This window comes from Dermacentor variabilis, chromosome 10, assembly GCF_050947875.1.
Source record: "Dermacentor variabilis isolate Ectoservices chromosome 10, ASM5094787v1, whole genome shotgun sequence".
Lineage (NCBI taxonomy): Eukaryota > Metazoa > Arthropoda > Arachnida > Ixodida > Ixodidae > Dermacentor > Dermacentor variabilis.
In genome coordinates, this window is record NC_134577.1 from 65,980,449 (window position 1) to 66,007,515 (window position 27,067).

The 27,067-nt window shown below is 48.6% G+C and overlaps 1 protein-coding gene across 1 annotated transcript in view; it reads left to right on the plus strand.

Moving 5' to 3' along the window:
* The window catches only part of LOC142559282 (ATP-binding cassette sub-family A member 17-like), a 36,662-nt gene that overhangs the window by 2,027 nt on the left and 7,568 nt on the right, over window positions 1–27,067 (plus strand). The window contains exons 3-10 of the mRNA XM_075670903.1: window positions 5,778–6,094; window positions 8,770–8,900; window positions 10,780–10,918; window positions 14,197–14,536; window positions 15,293–15,418; window positions 19,478–19,756; window positions 20,620–20,834; window positions 25,258–25,509. Coding sequence (XP_075527018.1) covers window positions 5,778–6,094; window positions 8,770–8,900; window positions 10,780–10,918; window positions 14,197–14,536; window positions 15,293–15,418; window positions 19,478–19,756; window positions 20,620–20,834; window positions 25,258–25,509 — 1,799 coding nt within the window. The remainder of the gene's footprint in view (window positions 1–5,777; window positions 6,095–8,769; window positions 8,901–10,779; window positions 10,919–14,196; window positions 14,537–15,292; window positions 15,419–19,477; window positions 19,757–20,619; window positions 20,835–25,257; window positions 25,510–27,067) is intronic.

The window sequence follows — 27,067 nt, forward strand, 5'->3', positions numbered from 1 at the left end:
TTGACCACGCGGGGTTCTTTAGCGTGTTACCAAACGCATGGTACACGAGCGCTTCTTTTTTAATTCCGCCACCATGAAATGCGACCGCCGCGGTGAGGGTCGAACGCGCGACCCTGAGCTCAGCAGCGCAACATCATAGCCCACTCATTGCTCTTAGAGCGCTGCTGTTGCGTGCGAGGTCGCAGGTAGGATTCCCTAAAAACGGCGGCTGCATTACGATGTGGGCGAAAAAGATAATGCAAGAACGCTAGTGTAAGCGTGCTTTAAGGGTTTGGTTAAAGGGCCTCTCGCGAAATTTGGGCAGTGCAAACAAAACAAGCGCGAAGCGCAGACCTCGCGGTGACGATCGCGTCTGCAAAACTTTAAACAGCTGCGAAATCGCCCAATTTATTGCGATTGCGTCGCTCCAAGCTGCGAGAATCTTAAGAACGTTTAATGCGTTTAGCTTTCTATGGGAACTTAGCCATGTGCCGCTTTCATGGTCTGATGCCGAAAATATTACCCTCTAACACAGCGGAAAAAAAACTAAGCCGCGTGATGGATAGGGGAGCCTTCTCGCATTCCTCCAGGGACAGCTAGCGTTTTGAGACGCTGTCGTTGAGACGCTTCGCCTTTGGTCGAAGACGCCAGACGCTGCTGCTTGAGACGTGGAACGGGGTTCTGAACTGGTCCGCGAAGTGGCTCTTGAAGTAACGCTTAGTTCCCGCGCGTACGTGTAAAGTACGGCGGTCAGGGGAACGCCACCCGTAACGCATAATGCCCACACATGGTGCCCCACATAAGCACCTCCCAGTGTATGATACATTCATTCTTCCATAGTTACCGTAGTTGGTACTTCAGAAAAGTACGTGAGAAATACTTAGGACTACATAAGTGTGGGAATGTGAAACCGTTATAGTGATTTTGGTGAAACAGGCCACGGCTTTATTCAACCAGGTGGCTGCGACCTGACGTGTGCGATGGAGTTCACCCACTAGGCCTATTTAGTCGGCCAGAACCGTGGATTCGCTTAGCGTCTAGAAAGCGTGTCCATCTACCACTATGGAGACGCGGGTTCGATTCCCACTGAAGCCGAAATTTATCGTTTTATTTTTCAAGTGCATTAAATTACTTTGTTTACAGGAACCTTCGTGCGAAATGTGACGTCAATTTGAGCATTTTTGACATGTTTTTTACGCTTTGCGCCATCGGTCATTTTTCGTACCATCCACCGGTCACGACGCCGCGGACGGATTTTCGCGTGCGCAATGGGGAATATAATGTATTCGCTATTCCCAATTACGGGAGGCACTCAATCAGGTGTGCAGTGAGATCAGTATTTTCCTAAGTAGGAGAGGCGTTTCGGAAGCCTTATAAACGGAAAGTAGGTAGAAGATAGCCATGCTATAGATTCTTTTCGCTACAGTGGTGATAATTAGATTTCAACCACCACTGGCTGATATATTTTGAAGACTCTGAAATAAGGTATTGTGCTCGTTTATGAAAGAAATTCCAAGGTTTTCAAAGACAGAAACACCTTCGCAGTTAAGACGAATAGTTGTAGAAATGTTTTAGAGGAACCGTGTGCCACCCTGGTTGCTGAAACGAAAGAGGTGCACAATAAATGCCTTGCATGTTCACCCCTTTGAATCGGTGTGTAGCCGCACTACTATACGCCAAGCCATCCTTGTGAACTTATGTAGGGCTTGTGATGCGCAGATACGTCCACTTCTGCAAACTAAGGAAGGGACCAGGGTTACATTGAACGTGAGGACACACTCCCATAGAGCACAGCGGCCGAATTCATTGTGGCGCACCAAGCTGCCGGCATTAATACCCGAACCACACTGCCGGTTTCGGTTTTGAGCGCGCGCGTTTTGAACACAAGCTGGAACGCGTTTTACGCTAATCGGAGCGATACTTCTCTTTTCCAAGCGAGGCTCGTATTGGCTCACAAGTTTCGGTAGCGACGTAGTCACGCAGAAAACCCCGGTTGCTCCCAGAGCAGAGCAGCTGTGGGGAAAAAAGTATTTTGATGAGATGACAGCTGCGCCGGCGCCTCAGCGTGAGTCATAGGCAAGGGTTCCAGCTGCATTGGCGCGCGCTCACGCCACGCGCGCAACCAATCGACGCCGTTTCGCTTCCGCCGAGGAGGGAAAGGGCAGGGAAGGGTTTCCCGCGATCTTCGAGGGCTTCGTTTCCGTTCAGTTCAGTCTCGGAAAACGGATGGGACGCGGCCACGCATTGTGCATTCCCCCGAGGAACGGGCAGCCTTCGACGAGCGGCGGCGAGAACTCGCGCGTGAAAAGGCTCGCCGTCCGCGTGCCGATCCAGCCGTTAGAGCCGCCCAGGCAATCCTACAGCAACGCGAAGATCCCGAGATGAGTGAGCGGGAGGCGGAAGCAATCCGGCACCATTACCTGTGGGTTACTTAACCAGGAAGAAGGTCAGGTGCGCGCAGGACGAGCTTCGCTTGCCCCCATTTTCCGGAAGGGTTAGTCATTTTTTGAGTGGTGCGAGCATCGAGTGACACGCTTGTTTCTTGCGCAGCACTTCTGGTTCATCTCATGAGACGACCGGGGATGAAATACAAAATAAATCAGGAAAGGAAAGATCGAAAAAATTCAGTGTCCTGCCACTCTGTGAAGAAGGATGACAAGCGAGGCTGCGAATGTGGGTCCCTTAATAGCGAACTGCACCTCCGCCGTGGGTCGGCCCGGCATCGCACTATCTTCAGTGTCGGCCCACGTATGAAAAATCGTTGGTCTTTCTCCACGGAGACGAGATCCGCCAGAACCTAGCCATAAACAGCGTCGCTGTAAAAAAAAAAAAAACGTACAGTACAAAATTCATGGGTTTCATTATAGATATGATATCAGAGCGTAAGTTTATTTACAAGTTGAGCTAGCGAAGTGTCAGGAATAATTGTAATTAATGTGCCACTGGGAACCTGCCGCTCTATAATGACAAAAAAAAAGTCCCTATGTCGAGCGGTATCGAACGCAGGTCCCAAGGGTTCCTGAAGGACAGCAAGCCGACGTATTAACAGGCTGCGACACAAATGGATGCGTACCGCTTTTCAGTGAATCGCTCTCAACCCTACGCTTTTGCGAGCTGCGCCACTTGTGCATTAGGTGTGCGCCGGTCTGCAACGAATTCCTCTCAGCCAACTTGGGTTACCGAGTATCATATGCCACACCAGGGCGTGCGGCAAGCGAGGGCACAATTCGAAGACACCGGCGCGCACCATGCTTCTGGTCTCGGAGGACATGCGCGGACTTCCCGGCAATGCCGCTAGGTCTACTAGATCTCACTATAGATCTCCCACGCTTCTCGTCTCGGAGTACATACCAGGCAGTGCCGCTAGGTCTTCTAGATCTCACTATAGATTTCCAGGGCAGAGATCCCATGTCTGTAAAGCATCCGGTCGTATCAATCTAAACGACTCCTGCTTATCTCGACTGATGACCGGTTGGCGCTCCCATCCACTTTAAATCCAAGTGCTTCTGGAAGGTGTACGCTAGTTAGAAGTCTCGCTGGGTGAATACTTTCGCATTCGATAAGATTGTACCCGGTGGTGTCAGAATTTTTTGCTCCAGCAGACGCACGTCTCATCTCGTTGTAAATGTTTGTTCCGGTATGTTTGCGTCCTTAGGCGACCAGATCGATCATCGAATAACAAGGCACTGCTCTTCGCGTTACCGTGCCACAGATTTCCCCTTCTATTTCCTTTTGTTCCTCATTCTTTTAAATCTCCGTGGTCTTCTTTTGTTTGGTTTCCATAATTTGCATCCAATTTACTGTCACTGTTTCTCTCTCTCTCTCTGTTTGATGAGTTCTGGTTATTTATTTGCGCTATCGATCACCCTGCACCTGGCTACCAGTTTTCTTGACCTCTTCCTCCGTTCTGTGTACAAGCGCTTGAGGCACAGATACTCGCGTACTTCAGCCGCCCATTTACTTTCGTCGACGTTCCCTAGCTTGTCTTCAAAACCAAATTTGAACCCGCACCCGTGGCAACAGTGGCGGTATCTGGCGACGTTGGCGCGACTCACACCGAGAAAATAGGGCGGGAAATTCGAAGGAGGTTTTCGTTACGTAGCCCAGGGGTGGTGGTGGGCGGGGGGGCGCCACGCAGGAAATTCTTGTAGGGTGCCACGGTAATTTGGTAAGTTATTGGCAAATTATTGCGAATGCACGACTGCAACTCGGCTTGACGATAATAGTAAATTAGGTTTTGATTTATGTCACTCGCGTAGCGAGCAGCTGACGCTAAAGAGGGTCTCGGCCGACAGTGCAGGGAATATAGGGAAATTTGGGATGAAGATTGGTGGGTTTTAATGGCGCAAGGGCGTCTCCGGCCAAAGAGCGCAAAGTCTATAGATATATGCAACGATTTATAATACAAGACTCAGACCAGAATCGTAGGCATGTTGAAGCGTCCTATATAAAGGGGCAAATATTTCCTAGTGACAAAGGTATAAAGCGCCTAGTTAAACAATGCTGTTCATGTTGCATCAGATATTTCCACTGTGCGTGGGTTAAATAGAGATTTCGGTGACTATGAGCGATCACTTGTTATATGTTATATGCTATGTATGTGTTATACAGATTATTCGTACTTTTCAGTGATTATAAGCGATTAATTCTGCCTCGAAGCCGTTAGCAAAGTACTTTTACCACTCTTTTTTGGAACTCATTTTTCTGTTCATGTCGCGGTTGAACCCCTTGTCACGTTCTGGTTTAGTTTTTCGTTCAACTTGTACGAGATGTTTATGTTTATTTACAACCGTATCTTATTGATGTATACGAAACAACAAATACAATTTATTTGCATATATGAAAACCCACCTACGTGCTCTTTTTTACCCTAGTATATACCAGATAATTGAATAAAATACAGCGGTTCATTTAACAGTGGACCACCCTGTGGATTCTGCACATCAGAACCAGAATCGGTTTAATAGTTATCATTATAAAAATTACAGGATGTTAATATACAGAAGGAGGTCCCGAAGTGAAAGACTGCAGTTGGACGTCCTTTACAAACTAAACGTAATAAAACGCAGGTTACAGCAGTTTCACCAAATCGTTAACAAGGAAGAATTACAGGTTTTCGTATGAATAGCATGATTGACGAATTAAACGATCATAATTAAGAGACATATAAAAAAGCACTGTAGCGTAATCTCGTCCAACACTAATAAATTAACAACGGAAATTACGACGTACAAAGCATAATTTGGGAACTCGAATATTTACGCATGGCGAGGACATCTGCGTAATTTGTCAAAACGCGCGCAAGCTTTATGGCAACATTCTATAAGAAGTTCTGTAAACTGTTCATCTAAGCGCTTCGGAGTGGGCATAGGCGTGGGAGGCGCCAAATGTTCGGACGGGGGCGGGCTCTCTCTGGTTCCGATCTCGAGACGACTTCGAACACTCGCAAATCGCGACCATAGGAGCGTGGCACGCAGCAAGTCGAACGCACCATCGTAGCACTTCTCGTCCTTCTCAACGACAAACGTTTCGTGGCGTATCGTGCTTCATCGTCTGATACCGCGATTGGACGGAAAACTTCGCCAACGGCACCGCCTCGGAATCTGTTGAAAGACGTACGCGCGGGCTGCCGCGCGCGTCTCCGAATGTTAGTACACGGTAGTACACGTTCTCATCGACAAACGCTGTGTCTTATCGTGCTTTATCGCGGGATAGCGCGATCGGACGGAAACCTTCGCCAACGATCGACACCGCCTCGGCATCGCTTCAACGACGCATCCGCGTCCCCTCGCCCGCAGCTGCCAATCTGGCAACCCTGGTGAGCACCCGCGGCTCGAAGCCTGGAGTCTGCGCCCGCTCCGTGGCGCTGATGCTGGAGCGCGTGCTGTTCCTCCGCACGCGCTGTCGGTCGACGCTGCTCGGCGCCCTGCTGCCCGTGCTGGTCCTGGTGTCCGCCTTCCAGTGGATGTCCGCGGGCCAACCGAAGCGCGAGAACGCCACGTCCTCCGTCATCCTGGTGCCGGTGTCCCTGCGAGAGCTCTACCCCGACGCCCGCGTCTTCCTCGACGACGACGACGAGGCCAGGAAGGGAATCAGCCCGTACTACGTGCATATGGTAAGCGGGGCTACTGTGCAGCACTTAAGTGCGCGCGTGTTAAGCAAGCGAGCGAGCGGAGCGGTGGACTCGCGAAGCCAACGCACAACGAGGCCGAGGAATTATGAAGCTGACGCAAGGTAGGGCTAATCCGCTCCCGCCGATATAGATCCTAGTACGCATGCGCAAACGCTCGGGAAAGCGTGCGGGAATATGGCTGCCACGATAGCTTAACCTTACAGAGCGCTGCACGACGGGTGATTCGGAAGGTGCTTCCACCTGTGGCAAGCTTTATTTTCATCTACTTTCGTGCAGCTTTTCACCTTATGTCTCCATTTCAGTTATAGAGAAAGTTAATAAACGGGTAAAATAGCTCAGTTTCCCTGACTTAATTGTATACTGGCTTCATATAGCTGCGAGCAAAAAAAAAGAAAAATGGAACTCCACAATTCCCACTAATCTCGCTCATCGCTCGGCACAGTGTAGCGCGGGCCTTGGTGCGGGAGAAGCTGCTTGTGCTATTTTGAACGCCACATTTGAAAGCTTCCGAAATAGCCAAGCTTTGGTCAGTCAGCAGGACGTCTATCAAAGTTCTTTCAGGATTCACACAAACTCACGCTTACGCTTACTACGCAATACATACGAACCTCGATATAGTGAAATTGATGGGGAACGAGGGATATTTCGCTAACGCGAGGACTTCGTTAAACCGACAACGCTCGTGGGACTCGTGCGAATAGCTCCATATCTATCCAAGAGTCAAAAGGTATGCACACTTATTGTAGGCAATGAACTAGTTCGTTCGGCCTTCTTTGGAGCAGGAAGCGTCCATAGCTGCTCAGTTGTCGTTAGTGACGACATTAAACTCGGCGTGCTCATATTATTTCTATCTTTGATACACTTCCACCAAACAGTCACGAAGTCGGGCGAGACATTGAGTTCGTTTCGTCGGTTCGAGGTTTTCATCGTATCAGGCCCTGCGAATATGTGTCTGGAAATCCAAGTCACTTCGTTACGTCGAACACTGAGTAAAATATGGTGTCTTAAATCGAAGCGTGACTGTGCCTAAGTAAAGTTTTGTTCTCTAAAGCGTTAATGTGAGCTTCCTTCATTTTTGGCAGTTTTCGCATCGCACAGCATTCATCACGAGTTCCCAGGTGCCTTAAGTTTCTGTCCTTGCCTCCACATATCTGTCATTAAGAGGAGTACTGACGTGACCCTTTCTTGTAAATTGAACGTCAATGTGAATATAAAAAATATAACTGGGAACTGCTGGCGCACTTTAAATAACTTATTATAATGCGTACGAGGTCGCGGGATCGAATCCCGGCCACGGCGGTCGCATTTCGATGGGGGCGAAATGCGAAAACACCCGTGTATTTAGATTTAGGCGCACGGTAAAGAACTCCAGGTGGTCGAAATTTCCGGAGTCCTACACTACGGCGTGCCACGTAATCAGAAAGAGGTTTTGGCACGTAAAACCCCATAATTTAATTTAACACACACACACACACACACACACACACATACACACACACGCACGCACGCACGCGCGAACACGCACACACGCACGGACACACACACACACACAAAGCAAATTGGGCACTATGTTATGACTTTGCAATAATTTACAACTCTATCTGAGCGTCTATATAACGTACTGATCCGCTCAGATTTCTCTTATCTCGACTACAAAGCGACACTCAAGCGGGCGCCCCACGTTCGGCCATTCGTCTCTGCAGCGGAGCGAAGGCAGTGCTGTACGCTCCGCCGCCAGCATAAAAGTACAGTGCGAGCGCGGACTGTACTTTCATGCTCTCTAATGTTGACGACGCCAGGTCCAGGCATTGCGAGATAACTTTCGTTAATTATATTTTGGCTTTTAACGTGCCTAAACTGTACAGTGGGTTAATGCGGGAAGACGTACTGGAGAGCCCCGGTTTAGTTTGACCACCTGGGGTTCTTTGAACGACAGAAAGCTGAGCTAGTTGGTAAGGATTCATTATGCAAAAAGGTGAGGCGCGCAGACAGGACGCAAGAGAAGAGGACAACACGAACGCGGACTATCAACTGATACTCGGCTTTCGTGTTGTCCACTTCTCGTGTCCTGTCTGCCCGCCTCACCTTTTTTTCATAACGGGGCTCTTAGACGTTCATCTAAAGCGCGGCACGTTTCCCATTTGCTTCCCGTGGAAATACGGCCGTCGCGGTCAGATATCGAACCTGCGACCTTGTGCTCAGCACCTGAACGCCAAAGCAAATGCACCACCGCAATAGGTAAAGCAATTTTCGTATAAAAAGAAATGGGGTTTAGACATGTTAAAACGACAATCGCAGTACGAGGCACGCCATATAGGGAGAATCCAGATGAGTTTTGACAACCCGGGGGTGCTTTAACTTTCACCTAAATTTGGGTGCACGAACACTTTTCCATTTCGGCTCCATCGAAATGTTGGCTGCTCCGGCAGGGATCGAACCTCGCGACCTCGAACCGAGCTGCGCCGCGCCATTGCCGCTGGGCTTACCACGGCGGGTCGCTCTTGCGCGAAATTAAAATATCACAAAAGTTCTTTTCCCAACTTTAGTACTCGTTAAGTGTGCTTCTTTAACGTGTGTGAGGTAGCGTGTCTATACTACTTCGGAGATGTGCGTCGGTACTTTTCCAAACTAGCCTGGGGCTTGTTTTTGTTGCGCAGCTCAAACAGGAAGGAGTGGTGATGGCCCACTACGACGGCAAGGCGGGTGACGTGCTCCTCCAGGAGGCCAGAGCGGACTACGTGTCCTACACTAGTCGCTCCGTCCTAGGCGCTGTCTTCCGCGACGAAGAGTGAGCCACTCCCCATCGTTCTGCGCAAGCGCAGTCTTCGTTATCGCGTGGCCTTGAAATTCTTTAAGCTGACACTATAAGGAGAACTCTGAATGTTTTTGTGCTGGTAAAGTCTTCCTTCAAAAACCTTTTTGCGGTAAGAGATGGGTTGTTAGAAGAGAAAACTAAAGTCAAGGTTATTTTCTGTTGCTTTTCTTTTTTTAGAATTCGCGTCTTCAGCCCGACCTCCAACCGCAGTACGTCGGGGTGACGTCAGGGATTTCGAGTTATTTATATTTCTCCCATATTTGGGGGCGGGGGGGCATTATGGCTTAGTAAAACTAATTGAAACATGCTATGTTGTTCAGCTTTTGTCTCGTTTAGAATAAGATGAAGTGCGTATTTGCGATAAAAAAATTAACTAGGCCCGAGCATGCGCAGGCCATACCCGTGACGTCAGGGCGAACTGGGGGCACGAACTTCAAGACTGCGTCGCAACCCGTCTTTCGACTTTGTGTGTTTTATACCTTTTAAAACAAGGAACCTCTCACTGGCAGAGTGGCCTATTGGCTACTGTAGGAGCGCGATTGATTTACTAATATAGGTCAACTAATTTTCTCCTTTTGACGCACAAGACGAGGACGAAGAAGAGGCTGAGACACACGAGCGTTCGTGTGTATCAGCCTCTTCTTCGTCCTCGTCTCGCGCGCAAAAAGCTGCATTCGTGTTCTACCAACATGCCCAAACTGTCACCTTAGTAATTTTGTCCGTTTAGTGCCCCTTCAAGCAAGCCGCTTGACGCAAGGTCGCATATGCGGCGGCTCGGCCATCATGATGAATAAAGTGCGTGCACCAGCTCTGACTTCGTGCTTCTGGCTTCAAACGGCTTTGTAATTTACCACAGCGATCGTTTTGCAAGAAAGTATTGCATTATGAGCGTGCGGGAACGTATTGCCTTCGCGCCTTTAGAAATAATACGACGACTTCGAAATTCACGAAGATAAGGTGTAATGATATAATGTCACATGGCAACCTTAAAGCCTCGTGGATTTGACAAATACCCGTAAATACCCATCATTCCTGTGGTAGCTGGATGGTCGTAGCTTCGAGTTCTCCCGAGTAATTTAGGCATGAATCTCTATGGTTTCTACGCCAACGCCTCCCGTTAGGCATAAGGATGCCAGAATCGTCGAACGACCACGGAAGTTGCGAGAAAATGCATCGATGCAGTTACGTCTTACGCGGAATTTCTGGAGCTCCGTGGACGCTTGTCGACCGATACGCTGGCACCACAAATGGATAAAAGTTTTGCGCAGGCCAGGAATGTATACTTGATAACCTGGAAGCTATCGGAACATTAGCACGCGCTTCTCGTGTGAGAAGATGGCACTTGATGAAAGCGTTAACGTTGAGAAACGCAAGACTAATGTTGCTTTCAAAGTGCCGGATTCGGCGTCATCGACACTATCGTGACGTCGAGATACGGAGCGATATCTTGTTGGCGTCTTGTAGCAGTAAAGCTAAATATAATGACGTTATACTCACCGAAAAGAATGCCCAACTATGTTGCACCCGTTTTTTCTGGTTGCTCTCGCGAGTGGCGCCCGTGCATAGATCGTAGGTACAGAGATAGCCAACGCGGTGTAACGTCATGAAAAATCCACCTCCTAAGTGCCAAAAATGAAACTGGTTTTTTTAGAAGCGAGTGTTATGGTAAAATATTCGGGCACTCTTACACTTTATTTTTGTGTGTGTGCCCGTGCGGGCGTGTATGTTCTAACACACACACACACACACAAAAGACAAAACTGCCGCGTCAGTGATTCTTTACAGCCAAAAAGTGAGAAAGTTTTGTCCTCGCGTGCACAAACTCTATCCATGCACCCCGTTGGCCGGACAGGTTGCAGGCCTGGTTCAACCCCTACGCCATCATGAGCAAGTCCCTGGCATTCGATCTCGTCAGCAGCGCCCTGCTCGCGTTCAACACCGGAAGCTTCTGGGCACGCTTCGAGACGACGCTGGCGGTGCACGTTCCCCAGGTACGTGCCGTTTCCTAGTCAGCAGTCACGGAGAGGAAGTTTCGTAGGAAGCCAGCGGAGGGTCACGCGATCGAGGCTCAGTCGAACGAAGGAAAAGAAAGGTCTCAGCTCTTCAGTGCACGCCACGACTATACCGAACGCGTGTAGGCTGCGGAGCTAAAGGCAACCTCTGCTCCCACAAAGTAAAGCATGTTAGATGTGCAGCTTGGTTTCCCTAATTTCTGAAACGAATTTCTAGCGCAACGTCTAAGCATGATCTACAAGGAGGCGGGAACACTAGGTGGAGACCTGTGATAAGGAGACACCGATGTAGATTACTGAGTTGAGGTTCGAGTTAGTCGGTGCTTTTCTCTTTTTTTTTTTTGGTTTTTTTGCGTGACCGGAATGCGCTTGCTTCGCACCTTATAGCGCCGTGCGCTGCAGACGCTTGGTGGTTGACGGGTCGCGGAGCAGACGACGCGCGAGTAGACAGGAAGTGCCACGGATGCGAGCTTACTTTGTTAGCTCACCCATGGCGGTGCGCTTATAACCCTGATAACGAAACATTCTGTCGCTTACTTGGATGCAGCAAATCAAACATGCGTTAAAGCACGTGTGCCTCTACTCATGAAGTCTTGAACGTTACATAAACATTTAATGCGAGTAATACACTTCAACGTTTAACTCACTTTTACATGGATGTGCACCCCTGGTGACACGCAAAATATCAATCCGGTATTCTATCTTTTGCCACACATGGTGCAACATGGCTGGTGCGATTGTGGCGAAAGTGTTCAATGAGACACAGCTGGACAGAAAGCTCATGGGTTTCTTGTAGACCTGTAATAAAAAACAAACGTTACTATATATATATATATATATATATATATATATATATATATATATATATATATATATATATATATATATATATATATATATATATAGGAGGAGCACTAAACGGCTGGTCCACAGGTTGGTCCAACGGATGGGCAAACATAACAAATAACAAAAATAACCCTGAAGTTATGTTTCTCCTCTTTCTAAAAACGTTGCAGATACGCAAACAGGTTTCAGCTGCCTTCGTGCATCCAAGCTCGCTTTCCTGCCGTCGCATCTGCTGGGCTGCACGATGCCGACGTTTTCATTGAAGGCAGCGTCCGCAAGGCGGCGCCACAAGCAATGCAAACGTTACTCCTAACGCACGCGGGAATTTTGTAAACAAGAAAACTGGAAAACAATTTAAACGTGGCAAAGCCCTTCGTAGTGTAACGGCAAATATTCACGCAGGAAGAAAAATAGTAGAAGGGCCAGGACAAGTTCTTGGTTTTCCTGCTTGTTTTTTTCCCCCCTTCGTTATACATGCTGCAGCACTACGAAGTATGCATCACAAAACTAACACGCCAGCAAACATTATTGAGGTGGCAACACCACAATGAAGTTCCCACGCTAGCTACCCCTGGCGTCATATATTTGGTGACATAAAACATAAACGTTTCATTTACCGTCCTTGGAGTCCGGTGGTACGAAGCCTCCACCATCGCCCCACGCTGCCATTGTAGTGAATTAGCGCGAATGAAAAGATCACAACACAGTTCGTGCTTGCTACAATACCAACAAAAACCACCCATCGCAACTTAAGAAAAGGCAGGTGAGTAAAGGTGCTTTAACAACTTGGGTTTACGCGCTTTCAATGTATAATTAGCCCACTGCACCAGTCTGCACAAGACGACCAAGTACGCGTCGAAGTACGATTGGCACTTGGTCGTTTTATTTACTGCAGGGATTATATAAAAGTGAGACACGAATTTCCTCATTCAATTTTAAACATTGCGCTTTCCTTTCACTTCTTTTTTTTTCCCTGGCATTCAGCCAAATGCGAGACCGTTGTGCGTGGATGCCCCGCTACTATATCATTGGCTGCAAGTAACTGAAAGTGCTCCGAAACCTTGCCGGGTCTACCTGACGCATTTGCAAAAGTTCCGCCCCTGTAGCATTCTCTTCGCCGCCGCAAAGTTGTCCGAGAGTTGTTGAGCCGACCGCTTGCCGTCAAGTGGTTGGCAGATTTTCTCATGTTTCCTCCCCTCATCCTCCTTTTTTTTCTACTTCGTAATCGGAGTTTCAGACTGTCACTTGGCTCTCCCTCCTAGATTTTCCTTTTTCTACGTGGATGTAATACACGAATTTGGCTATTCGACCTTCCGGCTTCAAGCGTGTTTGTCACTTGGCCAATTGACCATCTTGAACGAGATGTAGGGCTTAAGCGCGACAATTAGCAGCGATCCTGAGTACGCGGATAAACTTATATCCCCTGGCTGTGTTTATAAAGCTACGGCTTCTTTGGAAATTTAGAAAGGCAGCGCGCAAGAAATAACACCACAAGATACGTTCAAGGCGGCGAGTACGAATAATTAGATGAGTTCATATTTTTCTTTTTTTGGTAATGGATTTATTTCTCCTGTTTACAACAGAAAGAAGCTAAAAAGGCCGTGAGGCTTGACCAAGGCTTCTGTTATTGCTAAAGACTTCTGCTAAAGATACGTGCAATATGAACGTCATTCATGTGTAGCTGACCACCAACCGCCATGGCTTAAGAGGCTATTGCATGGGTTGCGTTGCTAAGCACGGGGTCCCGGGATCAAATTCCGGCCGCATTTATATGGGGGCGAAATAAAAAAAAAAAAACTTGCCCTTGTACCGTGCGTAGGAGTCGCGTTAAATATCCCCTGGTGGTCAACAATGAATCCTCATTGCGGCGTGCCTCATAATGAAATTGTGGTCGTTGGCACCTTCAACACCGTAGTTTGCGCATGTTGTAAATAAACTTGGCTTGACTTGACCTAAAACTCCAGAATTTATTCACGCATAGCTGTGCGAAGACAGCCCCGCCCACCAGAGTTTGCACTAGTAATCTTTGAAGGAGTCTCTGTGCCGACGGTAACCGTCGCCTTCGGCGCGACATAGCCTGCTTAAAGTATGCCGAGGCTCGGGTCTGGGCGCAACCTTTCATAGATGCTCCCCGTATGAAGGCAACTAAACGGAACGCAGTGTGGTAGGAGTCGTGAGAGTTCACGGGGACATTTAATAACTGTTAATTAGTAGCTGTTTCGCTGAGCGCTGCTCGTCGAAACGACCACCCCCGTTCGAAAAATCAAAACTGTCGCAGCCAAGGTCGTTTTCCCGAAAGTGCTCTGGTTACACTTAGCAGCCATTTTGCCTCTATAGATTCCTCTAGTGTCCTTTTTTTTTCTGCAAAAAAATACTTTGACGTGACGCGTCCGTGCCTTCATTGCGTCCAGGTGACGAAGCAACAGCGGAAGCGGCGACTGAAGGGAGACCCGGATGCCGGAGACTACGAAGACGACCCCATGGGCCGCGTCGACGAGCAGGTGCACAGCATGGCAGCCGTCTGGGCCCTGATGGGGCCGTTGGCGTTGGCCCTGATCGCGTCCTTCTTCGTGGCGTTCCCGAGCGCCGAGAGCTCTAGCGGCTTCATGCAGTTGGTGCTGATGACCGGCGTCCCCGGGTGGCTGCACTGTCTCTGCAACACCATATTCGACCTCGCCCTATACGCATGGGTGGTCATACCAGCCGCCGCTGCCTTCGTGTCCTACTTCCAACTACATTTCATCTCCTACAGTGAGCGCCGCATGATGCGCTTGTCTTGTTAAGGATAAGGAGAAGAGAAAAAAAAAACGTTGTTCCGCAGCTATTGTACACGATTGTCACGTTGTTGTGTTCTTGGCGAACCGAAAACTGCCGGAACTCTTAAGTTAACCCGCTAATTTCCGAGTACAGTTTCGCATCGAGGAAGATTGGAAACAATTCGCGACTTTTATTTCTGGCCACGGAAAGTAGATTTGTATCAACAAAAAAAAATAATAATGATACCTTGGTTGAATTAAAACGAAATTATTATAGTAATCAATTCTTTTCTAGCTGGTTTGTTTGACTGCCCACAGCAAAGGGACCTGCTTCATTTTATCAAATCAAAAACGAAACTATGCGTTTTACGTTGTTTACCGCTCCTAAACCGGCCATTTTGAGTCCATGAACTCTACATAGCGTATATGATACGTTGGACATAACAGTGTTAAACAGAAATGGGTTTCCGACGTTTCTAGCGTAACAGTTTGCAATCATTGAACCTAATGAACCTCATGATTCAGACAATAATAGAGAGCATTCGCGTGACGTCACAAAACGTCATATTGCTCATCCCGTTCGCAGGTTTCCACCACGGTGGCTTCCACTATACTGCCAGAGATTTAACGCGTGGCTTTTCATCATGCTGCCTGTAAAACAATATGGCGGTCTCGCAGTGACGTCACTGCCTAGCCCATACGCAAAGATTTCGTCGTACGGCGAGCTCTACGAATCGTACTCTTATCACAGAGGCCCTGCTCTCGGTGTTCGCCACGACCGGCACACTGTGCATCTTGTCTGCATACGAGATCGCCTACTGGAGCAGCAGCGCCTGCAGAGCCCACGTCACAGCGTTCATCTGGTTCGGGGTTACCGGTGAGCGTTCGGGGTTACCGGTGGGCGTTCGCGCTCGTGCGCACTACGAAACCCGCGTGTATTCGAAATTTCGAAAACGAATAGAACGGTCTGTGCTCTTCGATTCACGTTCAGTTCGTGAATTTCCTATTCGAATATGTCGAATATTCGTTCCGTTTCGAACACTTATAACGGACAACAGTAGTTGCTGCAGTCCACTGCGGTAGCAAGAATGACTGATGAGAGCCTTCCTATGTAATCTGCTGAATGGTAACGGCGGTTATTGGGCGCGTGAACCAGTTCCTGAACAAACACGTGGATGATATATCCCTTCTGCACTTGGCGTTCTGTAATTCTCACCGCGTTTGGATCGCTTTAAAACGATGGACGGTTCTATCGAGTTGCAATGAGGTTCTTCAACAAAAATTACCCTCTACTATGCGCACCTTAATTTCATTAGGGTCAAATATCAAATCAAGGTGTTCCAGGTGCGGTCACATTTCCTTTGCTTTTCGTTTACACGCTTTCTGTTTACCTGAAATTCCGTCAACGGCATTCGAATGTGTCAAGTAGCGTAATTAAGCCTTCTGTTGTCAGGCTCCAAGGACACTTAACATCCCAGTTTGCTTAGCAATTGGAAGTATCCATTATTCGATTTCACATTCGAAAGCCGTATTTCGCGCAACCTCTTTTATATGCCTTTTACCACACCGTTGGAGCTTTGAAGTCTCAGAAGTGAGTTAGACAGGCGCAAAGGCACTGCATATGTGAAGCTTTAGAGCCATGGTTTTCTCAATCTCCACATCGCTGCTGAAAAACAAAAATGCGTCTCACAGTTAGCGATGTTTCGCGTTTTCGGGTGCAGTATTGGTAGAAGTGGAAGTGACCTGCTTAGGAAACCGCCGCATTCAATGACTGATTTAGCGGAATTGTCTGGTTAACTCGATTACTCTCTTTAGGGCACGCATTACGACTGGAAAATTGAATATTAGCTGTATAGTTACGTTATGTCTGTTTAGCAAAAAAACGTATGAATGGCACCATTTCCGCGATATTTAGCCTTCAGGCATGCTATGAAATATAATGGCGTTCCACTGAACGTTTTTCAACAATGCGCTCGTCAAGTAGTTCGGAACGATGTCAACTTCAACGCGGGTACATTCCTTAGCACATTCTTTTTTATTTTGGTGGGGAGGATATATCCCGATTGCGGTGGGATAGCCTTACGATTTCTGCTAAACAGACATAAGTTCACGGCTGCTCGGCTTGAATTTCCCATTTTCAACACGTGTCCTCGAGTAAACCATTAAAAAACGTAATTAGTAATTTTTTTCAATTACCGCCTGGGCCTTTGAGTTAGTCCTGAGAGTAAGGTACGCCTCCGCAGGTAGAATAGGCTACCTAAACAGATGGAATATTGCTATATGCATCTTGATATGCTCCGTGCGATGTAAAAAAAAAGATATTTGTTGGAAGTCAACAATAGGATAGCCTTCTGCCACGAGCATGCACCATAGGTATGTCTCATAAGAGAAATTTCTCGCAGCGAAGGGTATGAACAAAAAAAGCTTGCATCTTGGTTCTGGAATCTCCAGAATATGGAATACACTTTGTAAGGTGTATGCCTTCCCGCCGCTGGCGGCCGCATGCTGAGGGTAGCGGTATGGGAAAACCCTCGTGTATACCGGTGTTCGGGGTGAAGGTTAAGGGAATTGGGTCAGCCTCCCCCTCCCCCCCCCCCCCGGGCGGCGTAATTCAGACACTAGTGTCGTATTTTTGTATGTAATGACACATCATTCAATCGAGTAGTTAAAGGTAGTGTTATTACTTTCAGTCAACAATTATGACGGGTTGCTGACGAAAGCGACAAAGACGGGCAATATTATCGCAAGGTGGTGCAGACTCCACTGAAGAAAAGCCGAGGCCAGTACAGGACGACGTTTTAGGCATTTTCTGGTCAGCACTCACGATTACGGTATAATTACACATCGACTTAGTTCATAGTCATTCATATTAAATTTCTTTTTAAATTAGCAACAACTGACTGACCGCATGAAAGCGCACGAATAAGCTCATCATTGGCTGCAATGATTACGAGAAACGTAAAACGATTATTTCGCCACGGATAACCGAACACAGTACGTGGAAATGTACCGTAAAGCATGCTTGTGCCTTCACCGACGGGGCCCTGTGTATACCAAAGAAGCTCGGCGCTCTTTTTTCCTCGTCGCCATGGCACAAGACACGCAAGAACAAGTATTGCGTGCACTAACGAGCGTACACACTGTGAATGATGACGACACCAATTTTTAAATCGAAGGTTCAAGTCTAATTGGATCGGGACGTAAGCACAGGGTGCGTGGCAATCTTGCATGTGCCGTTCGTTGGGCGCGCAACGAGCAGTGGCTCAGTGGCTATGGTGTTGGGCTGCTGAGCACGAGGTCGCGGGGTCGAATCCCGGCCACGGCGGCCGCATTTCGATGGGGGTGAAATGCGAAAACACCCGTGTAATTAGATTTAGGTGCACGTTAAAGAACCCCAGGTGGTCAAAATTTCCGGAGTCCTCCACTACGGCGTGCCTCATAATCAGAAAGTGGTTTTGGCACGTAAAACCCCATGATATAATTTTTTTTTTTTGGGGGGGGGGGAGGGGGCTCATTGGAGACTTTTACAGTCAGGTTGCTCTCTTCGATTCGGCGAAACTAGCACGTGACTAATGTGACGGGCTGCTTTATTTTCCCTTTTCTTCGTGTTCCTTTTATAGCAATTGTGACCAGTGCTGTGAAATTTCAAGTAAGGCATGTCGACGACGTCTTGTTATTTGGAACGGGATATGTCAAATAATTGTTGCGGAAACATCGCTACTTCGAGGGAGATTCGTGAACGGCAAAAAAACTTGTGATCCACATGACTGTAACCAGTTAACAAGGCAATATTAAAAAAAAAGGATGATAACATTGAAGTGTATGGTGCCCTGTATCTACCTTTTCAAAGTCCACTATTGGAAATGACAGATAAAACTCGAGCCTGCTAGAAGTTAAAGCTTGAATGATATTGTGAACAAACATTAGGAAGAACTCGGAATCAATTTTTTTCTTTGTAACTTGTTTGGGAAGTAACTAGCTATGCAATGCGGTCCTGTACAAAGGACTGGGGGCCAGCGACCGCATTTTTCTTAAGTTTTGACTTGTCGGCCGAATGGTCTCGTTTTGTTCTCGCAACTTGCCCGGATGTTCTCGTTTGAGTGCCCGGATAGCGGCTCTGGCTTTTGGCTCAAGGTCACTTGAAGGTCGCTGACAACGGGAGCTAAGGGCATTTCATGCTTAAAGGGATACTAAAGTGAAAAATGATTTCTTCGGCATCAGTAAATTGCCGTTCCACAACACCAAGAACACTACTGTTACAACGATAAGACTTTTGGTAAGCCAGAAAAAGCGCAAGAACGAAATACGGGTGGCGCCGCCTACTTAAGTTCCCGCACCTGGCGGCTGTGACGTCTTGGATTTTGATGGCATCTTCTAGGGCCTACTAATTATATATAGCGGTACAGATTGACTACACTGCGTTCTAAAGCAACCAAGTATTAAACATGGCAAGTTTCGGGAACCTTTATTCAGCCAACGCGGCCCAAATGCGAAACATACTTTGGAATCCCTGACGTCACGCTGACGTACCGGCGCTGGGGTTTCGGCGCGAAATTCAAATACTGATACTTGGGCCTTCATTTTCTCATCTAACAATCAAACTATATTTTTTTAAATGACTGCCTGCAGGGACAAAGTGCGAAAAACGCCCGTGTACGACGAATTCGGCGCACGTTAAAACCACTGGTGGTCAAAACTAACACGGAGTGGCCCCCTCCCCACCCCCTTTCCCCTGCACGACCTGCCTCACAATCGCATCGTGGCTTTGGCACGTAAAACCCCCCAGCATGTAACTCTTTTTGTTGTATTCTCCTCGGCTGTACGGCCTGCCCCAAATCGTATCGTGGTTTTGGCACGTAACCCCCCCCCCCCCCCCGCCCCGCCCCGCATCATCTAACTGTTTTTGTCGTTGTTGCTGTTGACTCCTCCTCGGCAGGTCTGGTGACCTTCTACACGACCGTGTGGATGTCCAGGACCGGGAGGGACGTCAACTTCCTCTGCACCCCGCTGCCCCAGTGCGCCGTGCCCATGGCGGTCATCAAGGTGGTCGCCCTGGACTGGTCGCGGCGCGCCTGCCAGCAGCTGTCCATCACGAAGCTCGATAACATCACGGCGCTGGTGGCGTTCTGCCGCAAGACGGCCGACTACGAGGTCACCTACCGAGAGGACATGTTCGCCGGCCTCCTCAAGACCCACGTGGACATGTGCTGCGCCAGTGCGTGACCCGTACCGATCAATCTTCTTTTCCCAGCGAACCTTTTTTTTTTTACTAGGAAGTATACACGCACATACCCAGGTGGTCTATACGCATATATACAGGTGGGCCCTTTGTAATGTACACACCCTTTCAGTGTGCACAAACATAGGCCCTGGACGACTTCTGGCTTTGCTCACCGACGTAGCCCGCTGAATACAGGGAGCAAGAAAAGCACTGGCCGCTATGTCGAGTAGGAGCAGTGCGTTAAAATCTAAGCCCGCAGATTTTCAGCACTCTTCCTCTGTACATAACGACACTTTTACAAGTCAACATTACTGCAAGTTATACGAAAAATTTTATGTATTAATATTAAGGCTGAATACGTATGTCTTTCATCTCAAAACCTAAAGATAGACTTTCCGCTCAAAGGAGCAACTTAAAAACACGCTTTGTGTTCCGGCGCAGCAGACGGATGAGGCCAGTGACCGGAACTTCCTTGGGGCCGCTCTCTCGCTGCTGTTATTGCGCGAGTGAAACCGTCCATACAGCGGCATGCGTTGCTAATGCGATTAGCATTCTTAGAGGGTTTTACGTACTTTTGGGGGGAGGTGTGCCTGGGGGAGTGCCGAACTAACCGCACGGGAACCAAGCGTTTAATAATTAGCAGTTTCGGAAGTTTCTGACGCCTATAGAGTTATTTGGTAAGTAAAAAAAAAATAGAAGAAACAAACTGTCCTTGCGGTAAAGTCTTTCTGCGAAACCTTTCTCGATGAAATTGAGTTCGGTAAGACCCGATTCGACGAAACGACGTCCGGCGCACAGGTTTTCCTCGAGCCGCTTCCGCGTGACGTACTTACCGTGGGGGCCATCTTGTTTCGCAGTGCTGGACACGAATCTCCGGGACACAATCGAGTGGAGCCCGCTGAAGGCGACAAGAGCGGGCGTGGGCTTGGAGCTGTACTACATGTGGGCGGAGGCAGTCGTACTGTTCGCCTACCTGAGCTGCCGCAACTCGGGTCGATTTTTCCGCTCGGACTCCGTGGGCACGCCGTCGCGCGGTTCGGCCGACACCGAGGTCACCAAAGAGCGGTACACGGTAGGTTTTACTCGTACGGAAAAGAACACCGTGGAGTATCTGGCTGCACTACTGGTTAAGCCTTGCAAAGATTCATTTAGACCGTCGATGAACTTTGTATACATTGATTTTATTCCATTCTATATGTCTTGTGTTCTGCCTATAAAATGATATATATGTTGTCTATAGGCAAGGAAATTGTCTATCGATATTGGTCTACTCCCGGACCGCGTGCGGAGAAATATCGTCAAGTTGCTTATTTCATTTAACCGGTTCTTTGCCTGTAAACAGTCTATTTAAACCGTCTAAACAGTTAAACAGTAAACAGCCTTTAAACAGACGAAGGCCATTACTTTATCTAGTTTCTTAGTGAATTCCCAGCCTATATAGACTGTCTAAGAAAAAAAGTCGTCTATTCCTTTTCGTCGATTCCAAGTCTATGTATAGTCTACTGAAAAAAACTCATTATTGTCTTAGTGGATTTGAAGTCTATAACCAGTCTTTTGACAGAAGTAATTAAATTGTTCGTTTTAATCGATTCCCATTCTGCTGCGATTCCAATGCCTGTCCGTAGACAAGAGTCATCCATTTAATTTCGCCGATCGCCCTTCTATCGACGTTCTGTTAGCGAAAGTCAGCAGGCTATCTATATATTCCCAAAGGTTCTCGGTCTTCGAGAATGCGGACACAACCGATGTATTCTTCCGTCTCCTGTGACAGCTCTTAACCGAGCAATACGTGCCACCCTGATCATCACTCCCAGACGTTTTTTCTAAGCGGTAGAAACTCTACAGCAATCGCAATTAGCCGGTATACAGAGGTTGGAAAACGTGAGACATTTCTTTTTATGCTAAATTTGTCTCGAAACGTCCAACCTGGCATCTTCGACATTATCGCTATGTCGAGACAGAAATCGAAACATTATGTAGTATTGTGTCAATACAGTTAGCTATGGCTGTGTTTCAATGCTTGCCGTAGAGGGCTAACTAGACTACTAGTAGGAGCGGGCACCCGGAACTATAGAGCTTGGCGTTCGCCTGGCTGTCTGGAGTTCGACCAGCAGCAGAGACAACGCGACGTAAAGCATCACAACGCGTTTCATTACATCTTGTGGGGGGGTTCTCAAATCGCGTACATTGACTCAAGCTCCGACCCTTCGAGCTTTCGATAAGCAAGATTTTCTTTTTTTGTTTTACAGATTGTGGGTTGTGATGCAAGTTACGACGTAAATAAGCAAGGGGTGCGGTTAGCATCGTTCCTGATGGTAATCATGGTGGACGACCACGTGTGATGATGGGATAAGCAGTCGATGAGATATTTGTATGGCGGTAAGCAAGATATGTGGGAACCCCGAAATGGGGGTATAGCATGGGGGAGTGCTGACAGCAGGAAACTGGCGAAGTTTTCTTTCTTTTTATGGACGTTTTTTTCCTTGTTACGCAGATCACGTTGAAGTTTATCGTAGTCATGGTTTTCATTGATACATCGGTAGACCGTGCAGAATTCGGCGAGTAAACCAGCGTTGGGGGCTATGTTATTGGACAAATCATTTATATTAATTAGGAGATATAAGGGACCGGGAGCTGTGCCCTGGGGCAGGCGTGAAACAACCGGTGTGTTACGGCACGTCCGCTTGTCAACCCACGCGAACTGTGGCCGAGCGGTAAGAAAATCACTCAACCCATTTAGGAAGAGGGGTTTAACGTTCAAATGCGAAATTTTGACTGGAAGGCTTCGGTGGAGCAACTTTGTCAAAAGCTTTTTTTTTTTTCAGTCTAAAAATAGTTCATTCAAGTGGCTCAGAACGTCACCAGTCTAAAGCACCGCAAAGCTGTAGTTACGAAACATAGCCTCCGTGATCGGGCGTTTAGCACGTGCCTAATGGTCTCGGAGGCCAGGTAGCATAAATAACGTCACCTCCCGCTCCCCCTCCCCACTTCACTCCCGTCGCTCAGTTGCGTGGGCGAAATAAATCGCCTCAATGGCTGCTCGAAGGACGTTTTTCGATAGCTAATTGTCGTGGTGATATATTGTAGAGGCTCGTGACCAAAGCTGCATGCATGTTGTCATACAGTTTTAGCGCATTTTGCAAATCAACCTTTATACAGGTATGGTAAATCATCCCAGCATTACCGTCCACGAAAGGAGCTAGCTGTCACAGTACACACCGATGCAGTCATGGATACGAAGTTGTCACTGCATAGTTCTAACGAGACACACACATACTGTAGAAAACACGTGACGCGTGCGCTAACTGGCAGCTGCGAGTTCTCGCATCATTGTGCGCTTCATCGCGCAATCTTCGTGTTACTTTTTTGAACTATGCAGCGTGACATTGCATCCGTGATAAAGAACCAACTGGCGTACGCACCACTTTTTATTCCATCATAGCAGCCACCGGGGTCTTCAAACCTTCAAACAGGGGAAGGCGCTCTTACATCGAATAGACGACGTGTAGAATACACGAGAAGAGCGTCGTGATCATCATCATCATCATCATCATTACCCATCTATGTCATGTACACTGCCGGACAAAAAAATATTGCCGACGATTACGCTACTTCCTAATGCGAAATTTGAGCGCAGCTCTTCAGCTGTTTCAGCTTTTCAGTATATTAAGGCAAAGAATTCGAGCAAGACATGTGCGTACACTTACAGACAACTTTTTATTCTTCACACATGTTCCTTCTTCAAGAAACACTCCGCTCGCCCTTCTTTATTGCTATAAAGGTAGCTTTGTGGTCGAAGAAATAGATGGATGTATGCTCGACTTGCTGCACCAATGCCTGGTTCGGCGTAGCGTACCTCTGGCTTCTCGCGGTGACGGCGCTGGGCCTCTACTCGGACAGCTCGTTTAGCAGCAGCGGCAGACGAAGGACTTCCACCGGCTGCCTCGTTCATGGCTCAGAAAGAATTGGCTGACAATAAACTACCTATATAGGCAGACAGATTATATTATCGTATAAACCTTCTGTGAGCCGCGGACAAATCGTCTCGTGCGGAACATTTCGCACCAGCCGCCGCAAACGGAGCGTAGCTTGGCGCAACTGCCTCGTTTATCGGGAGGTCACGGGAGGCAGCGAGTAGGCGCAAACGAACGTTGCGCGGCGAGGAGATGGCAGTGACTGACTGACGCCGCTGACGCTGCTAGCGAGTCAGCTGAAGGTGGCTCTGCGTTTCGCCTCGGGAAGTTAGCACCGTGACATCGAGCGGCCGCTTCGGCAACCGGAGAACGCAGCGCACTCTCACGCGGTCGCCGCCAATGAGGAGGGTGGGGATGAAGGGGTACACACAGTGGCGAACGATGGCGGCTATGCGTTTGGGCTTGGGCAGCAACACATCATCGAGATCAGCCGCCACCGAGTCAGCGCTCTGATTGCCGCCGCACATGGGTGACATTGGAGGAGGAGCGACGAGAGCAAGGCTAGCGCCGTGCGCGAGAGCTGGCGCCAGGAGCGCGCGCAGCTAGCAGCGAGCAGCGCGCTGGCCCCGGCTACGGATCTGGTTACGGCGAGGGACAACGGCGACGGCGCCGCGAAACGCAGGACCGGGGGCCAAAGAGCTGCGCTCTAAAAATGATATTGACTGCACTTCCCTTGTATTGTTGGCCCCCATTCTGTAACTCAATAGAATACCGGTTATCCTTCCCTACGCATTACATGTACCGCCCTACCTCATTTCTTGTACTTAATGCGAGTATCGACTACACCGGTTTAGTCTCGATTTCGCACTGCTGTCTTTCTGGGCGACCGTCTTGCTGGAGTGCTGTGAAGCTCAACTCTCCTCTTGCGCGCAAAGCAGGGTATTATCGTCCATCCGGCTTTGTTTCTTGGCGGAGAACAGTCTTTTTCTTTTTTTTGAGACCAAAGCGCTGATTAAGTTTTAAAGCGCTGTTGTGTTACATGTTGTTAGCCCAAGATATACGTAGCGTACCTTCACTTAGAGGGTATCGCTACGATAGCATTGCTTCGCAGAGCACGCGCTATCCAGGCCCTTATGCTCGAGGTGAGGTGCTTGTCCTACCGGCATTGAGACATTTGTCCCTTCAGAGAACACATTTTATGGCCGCAGCCCACATCATTATCATTGTCATAATACTTGTATACATCTTGCGCATATTGCGGCGACTGCTTTAGGTCTCTCTCTCTATACAGCCACATTAAATTTACTAATATTCATTTACCGCGTCTTCGATTGCTTCATATATATACCATGTTTTTACTCTCTTTGGTCATACCTGGCCCTTCCCTCATTATAACCCATATGCATCTTCATCATCATCGTCTCAACGATGTGCCTCTCATTTTCTCGTTCCATGACTCCTTTCGTGGTCTTTACACACCGTTCTTTGTGAACAAAAAAAAAAAGGTTTCCGCCCCGTATGTTAAGCACAGGCTCCGTGACGGTCGGCCCGGTGCGACGATCCCCTCTGCGGGCTTCGCAGGTCCACCGCATTTGCGCTCAGGGCGCGCAGCGCAACTACGCGCTCGTAGCCCAAGAGGTGCACAAGTGGTACGGCGACGACTACGCGGTGTGCGGCTTCAACCTGGCGCTGCCCCGCGACGAGTGCTTCGGCCTGCTCGGTGTCTACGGCTGCGGCAAGAGCAGCGTCGCCCAGATGCTGGCCGCCGTGACCGTCATGACCCTCGGCGAGGCGCACATGGGCGACGCGAGGCTCTCGGACTCGCCGCGAGGGGTGAGTTCGCATTGGCGCGTTTGTCGCGTTTGTCGCGCGCGATTAATTTGGGCTCCGTGCACGCATGACGGCCACCTTGCACCGCGGCCACCAGAGGGCTAGCTACGCGACGCTTTCGTCTGTTGCGTGTCGTAATTCCGCAAGCCGTAGTCCTCGGAAAGGAAAAAAATGAATTGAAAACGGTAAATTAAATTAAATTAAAATAAATTAAATTGTGGAGTTTCACGTGCCAAAGCCACTTCCTCATTATGAGGCACGCCGTAGTGGAGGACTCCGTAAATTTCGACCGCCTGGGGCTCTTTAAAGTGGACCTAAAATCTAAGTACACGGGTGTTTTTCGCATTTCGCCCCCCCATCGAAATGCGGCCGCCGCCCTGGCCGGGATCAGATCCCGCGACCTCGTGCTCAGCAGCCCAACACCACAGCCACTGAGCAGCCGCGGCGGGTAGACGGTAAATTGGATGCAAAGGGTGAGAAAGAATGTCCGCGGAGTATTAGAAAGATGGCACTCAAGAATTCCGGAAATGACATTTTTTTACGGGTATACTGCTAGTTAAAGTTCGAGCTTGCTGACTGAGGGAAAAGAATACACGTGGCAGAATTGCGCTGTTTGGTGCTTGTTGAAGGGAATCCAACTGCGCTCAAAAGACGGGATGTAATGTGTAGAAGGCGGTGTCGCTTGTCTCCACCTTACGCGTACACTATCTTCGCGGTGTTCGATGCTCTTTCATTTGGGAGAAAATATTCGCGAATCGCGACTGGGTTGGAAACAGCTGTATGCCGCGCTTGACTCGGCAAATTCTAGTGAAGCGCCAAGATGTTCACTCAGCCAGAATCCCGCGGAACGTCCGTAGGGCTCTGGCTGAAGGATGAAGCTTTTAGATATTGGTGAGGAAAAGAAAAGGCAGAGCAGAGATGGAGAGGAGATCGTCACAGGCATTGGTAAGTTGACCAGACGAAGTAGAGACAAGCAAAATGTCATGCCCCATTACGATGTTGATTAAACAAACCCACGCCATCGGTTCTTAGTACACCTGCGCAGGTTCAATTCGATGTGCGGTTACCTCGACTATAATAACTGAAGCGAACGGGACTGGCGTCGCCCAGTCAAGCAGTTCTCGGTGATGGATGCTACACAATGGCACTCCCGGGCACTCTAGCGTACTTGAAGTGCTAAATTATCCTTGTCTGGGTGATAGTTATGCACGTGCTACGAGGTGCGGATACTTTCAGATGCGCATGGCAACAGGCACCAAACTCGCAGTCTGGGAGATCGCGGATGCAGATGACCAATGTTGCCCCCTGATCTTCCCCGTTCCCATTGCGCCAATACGCGCTTATCGCGCTTGCATCGTTTATGAACGACCGCATTGTGCGCCTTACCACGGCCGAACGTTTTCCTCCATCGGCTCGTCCTGAAGCCTCTGCAGCGCGCTCCATTTTGAAACGGGGCCAGCACTGAGGGGAAGGAGCGCCCGTACGTGCGAAATGCACAGAGTTTTCTCGTTGCGCAAGAAAGGGCTTCTCGATTTACCACGCGACATGGATGAAGAGAAGA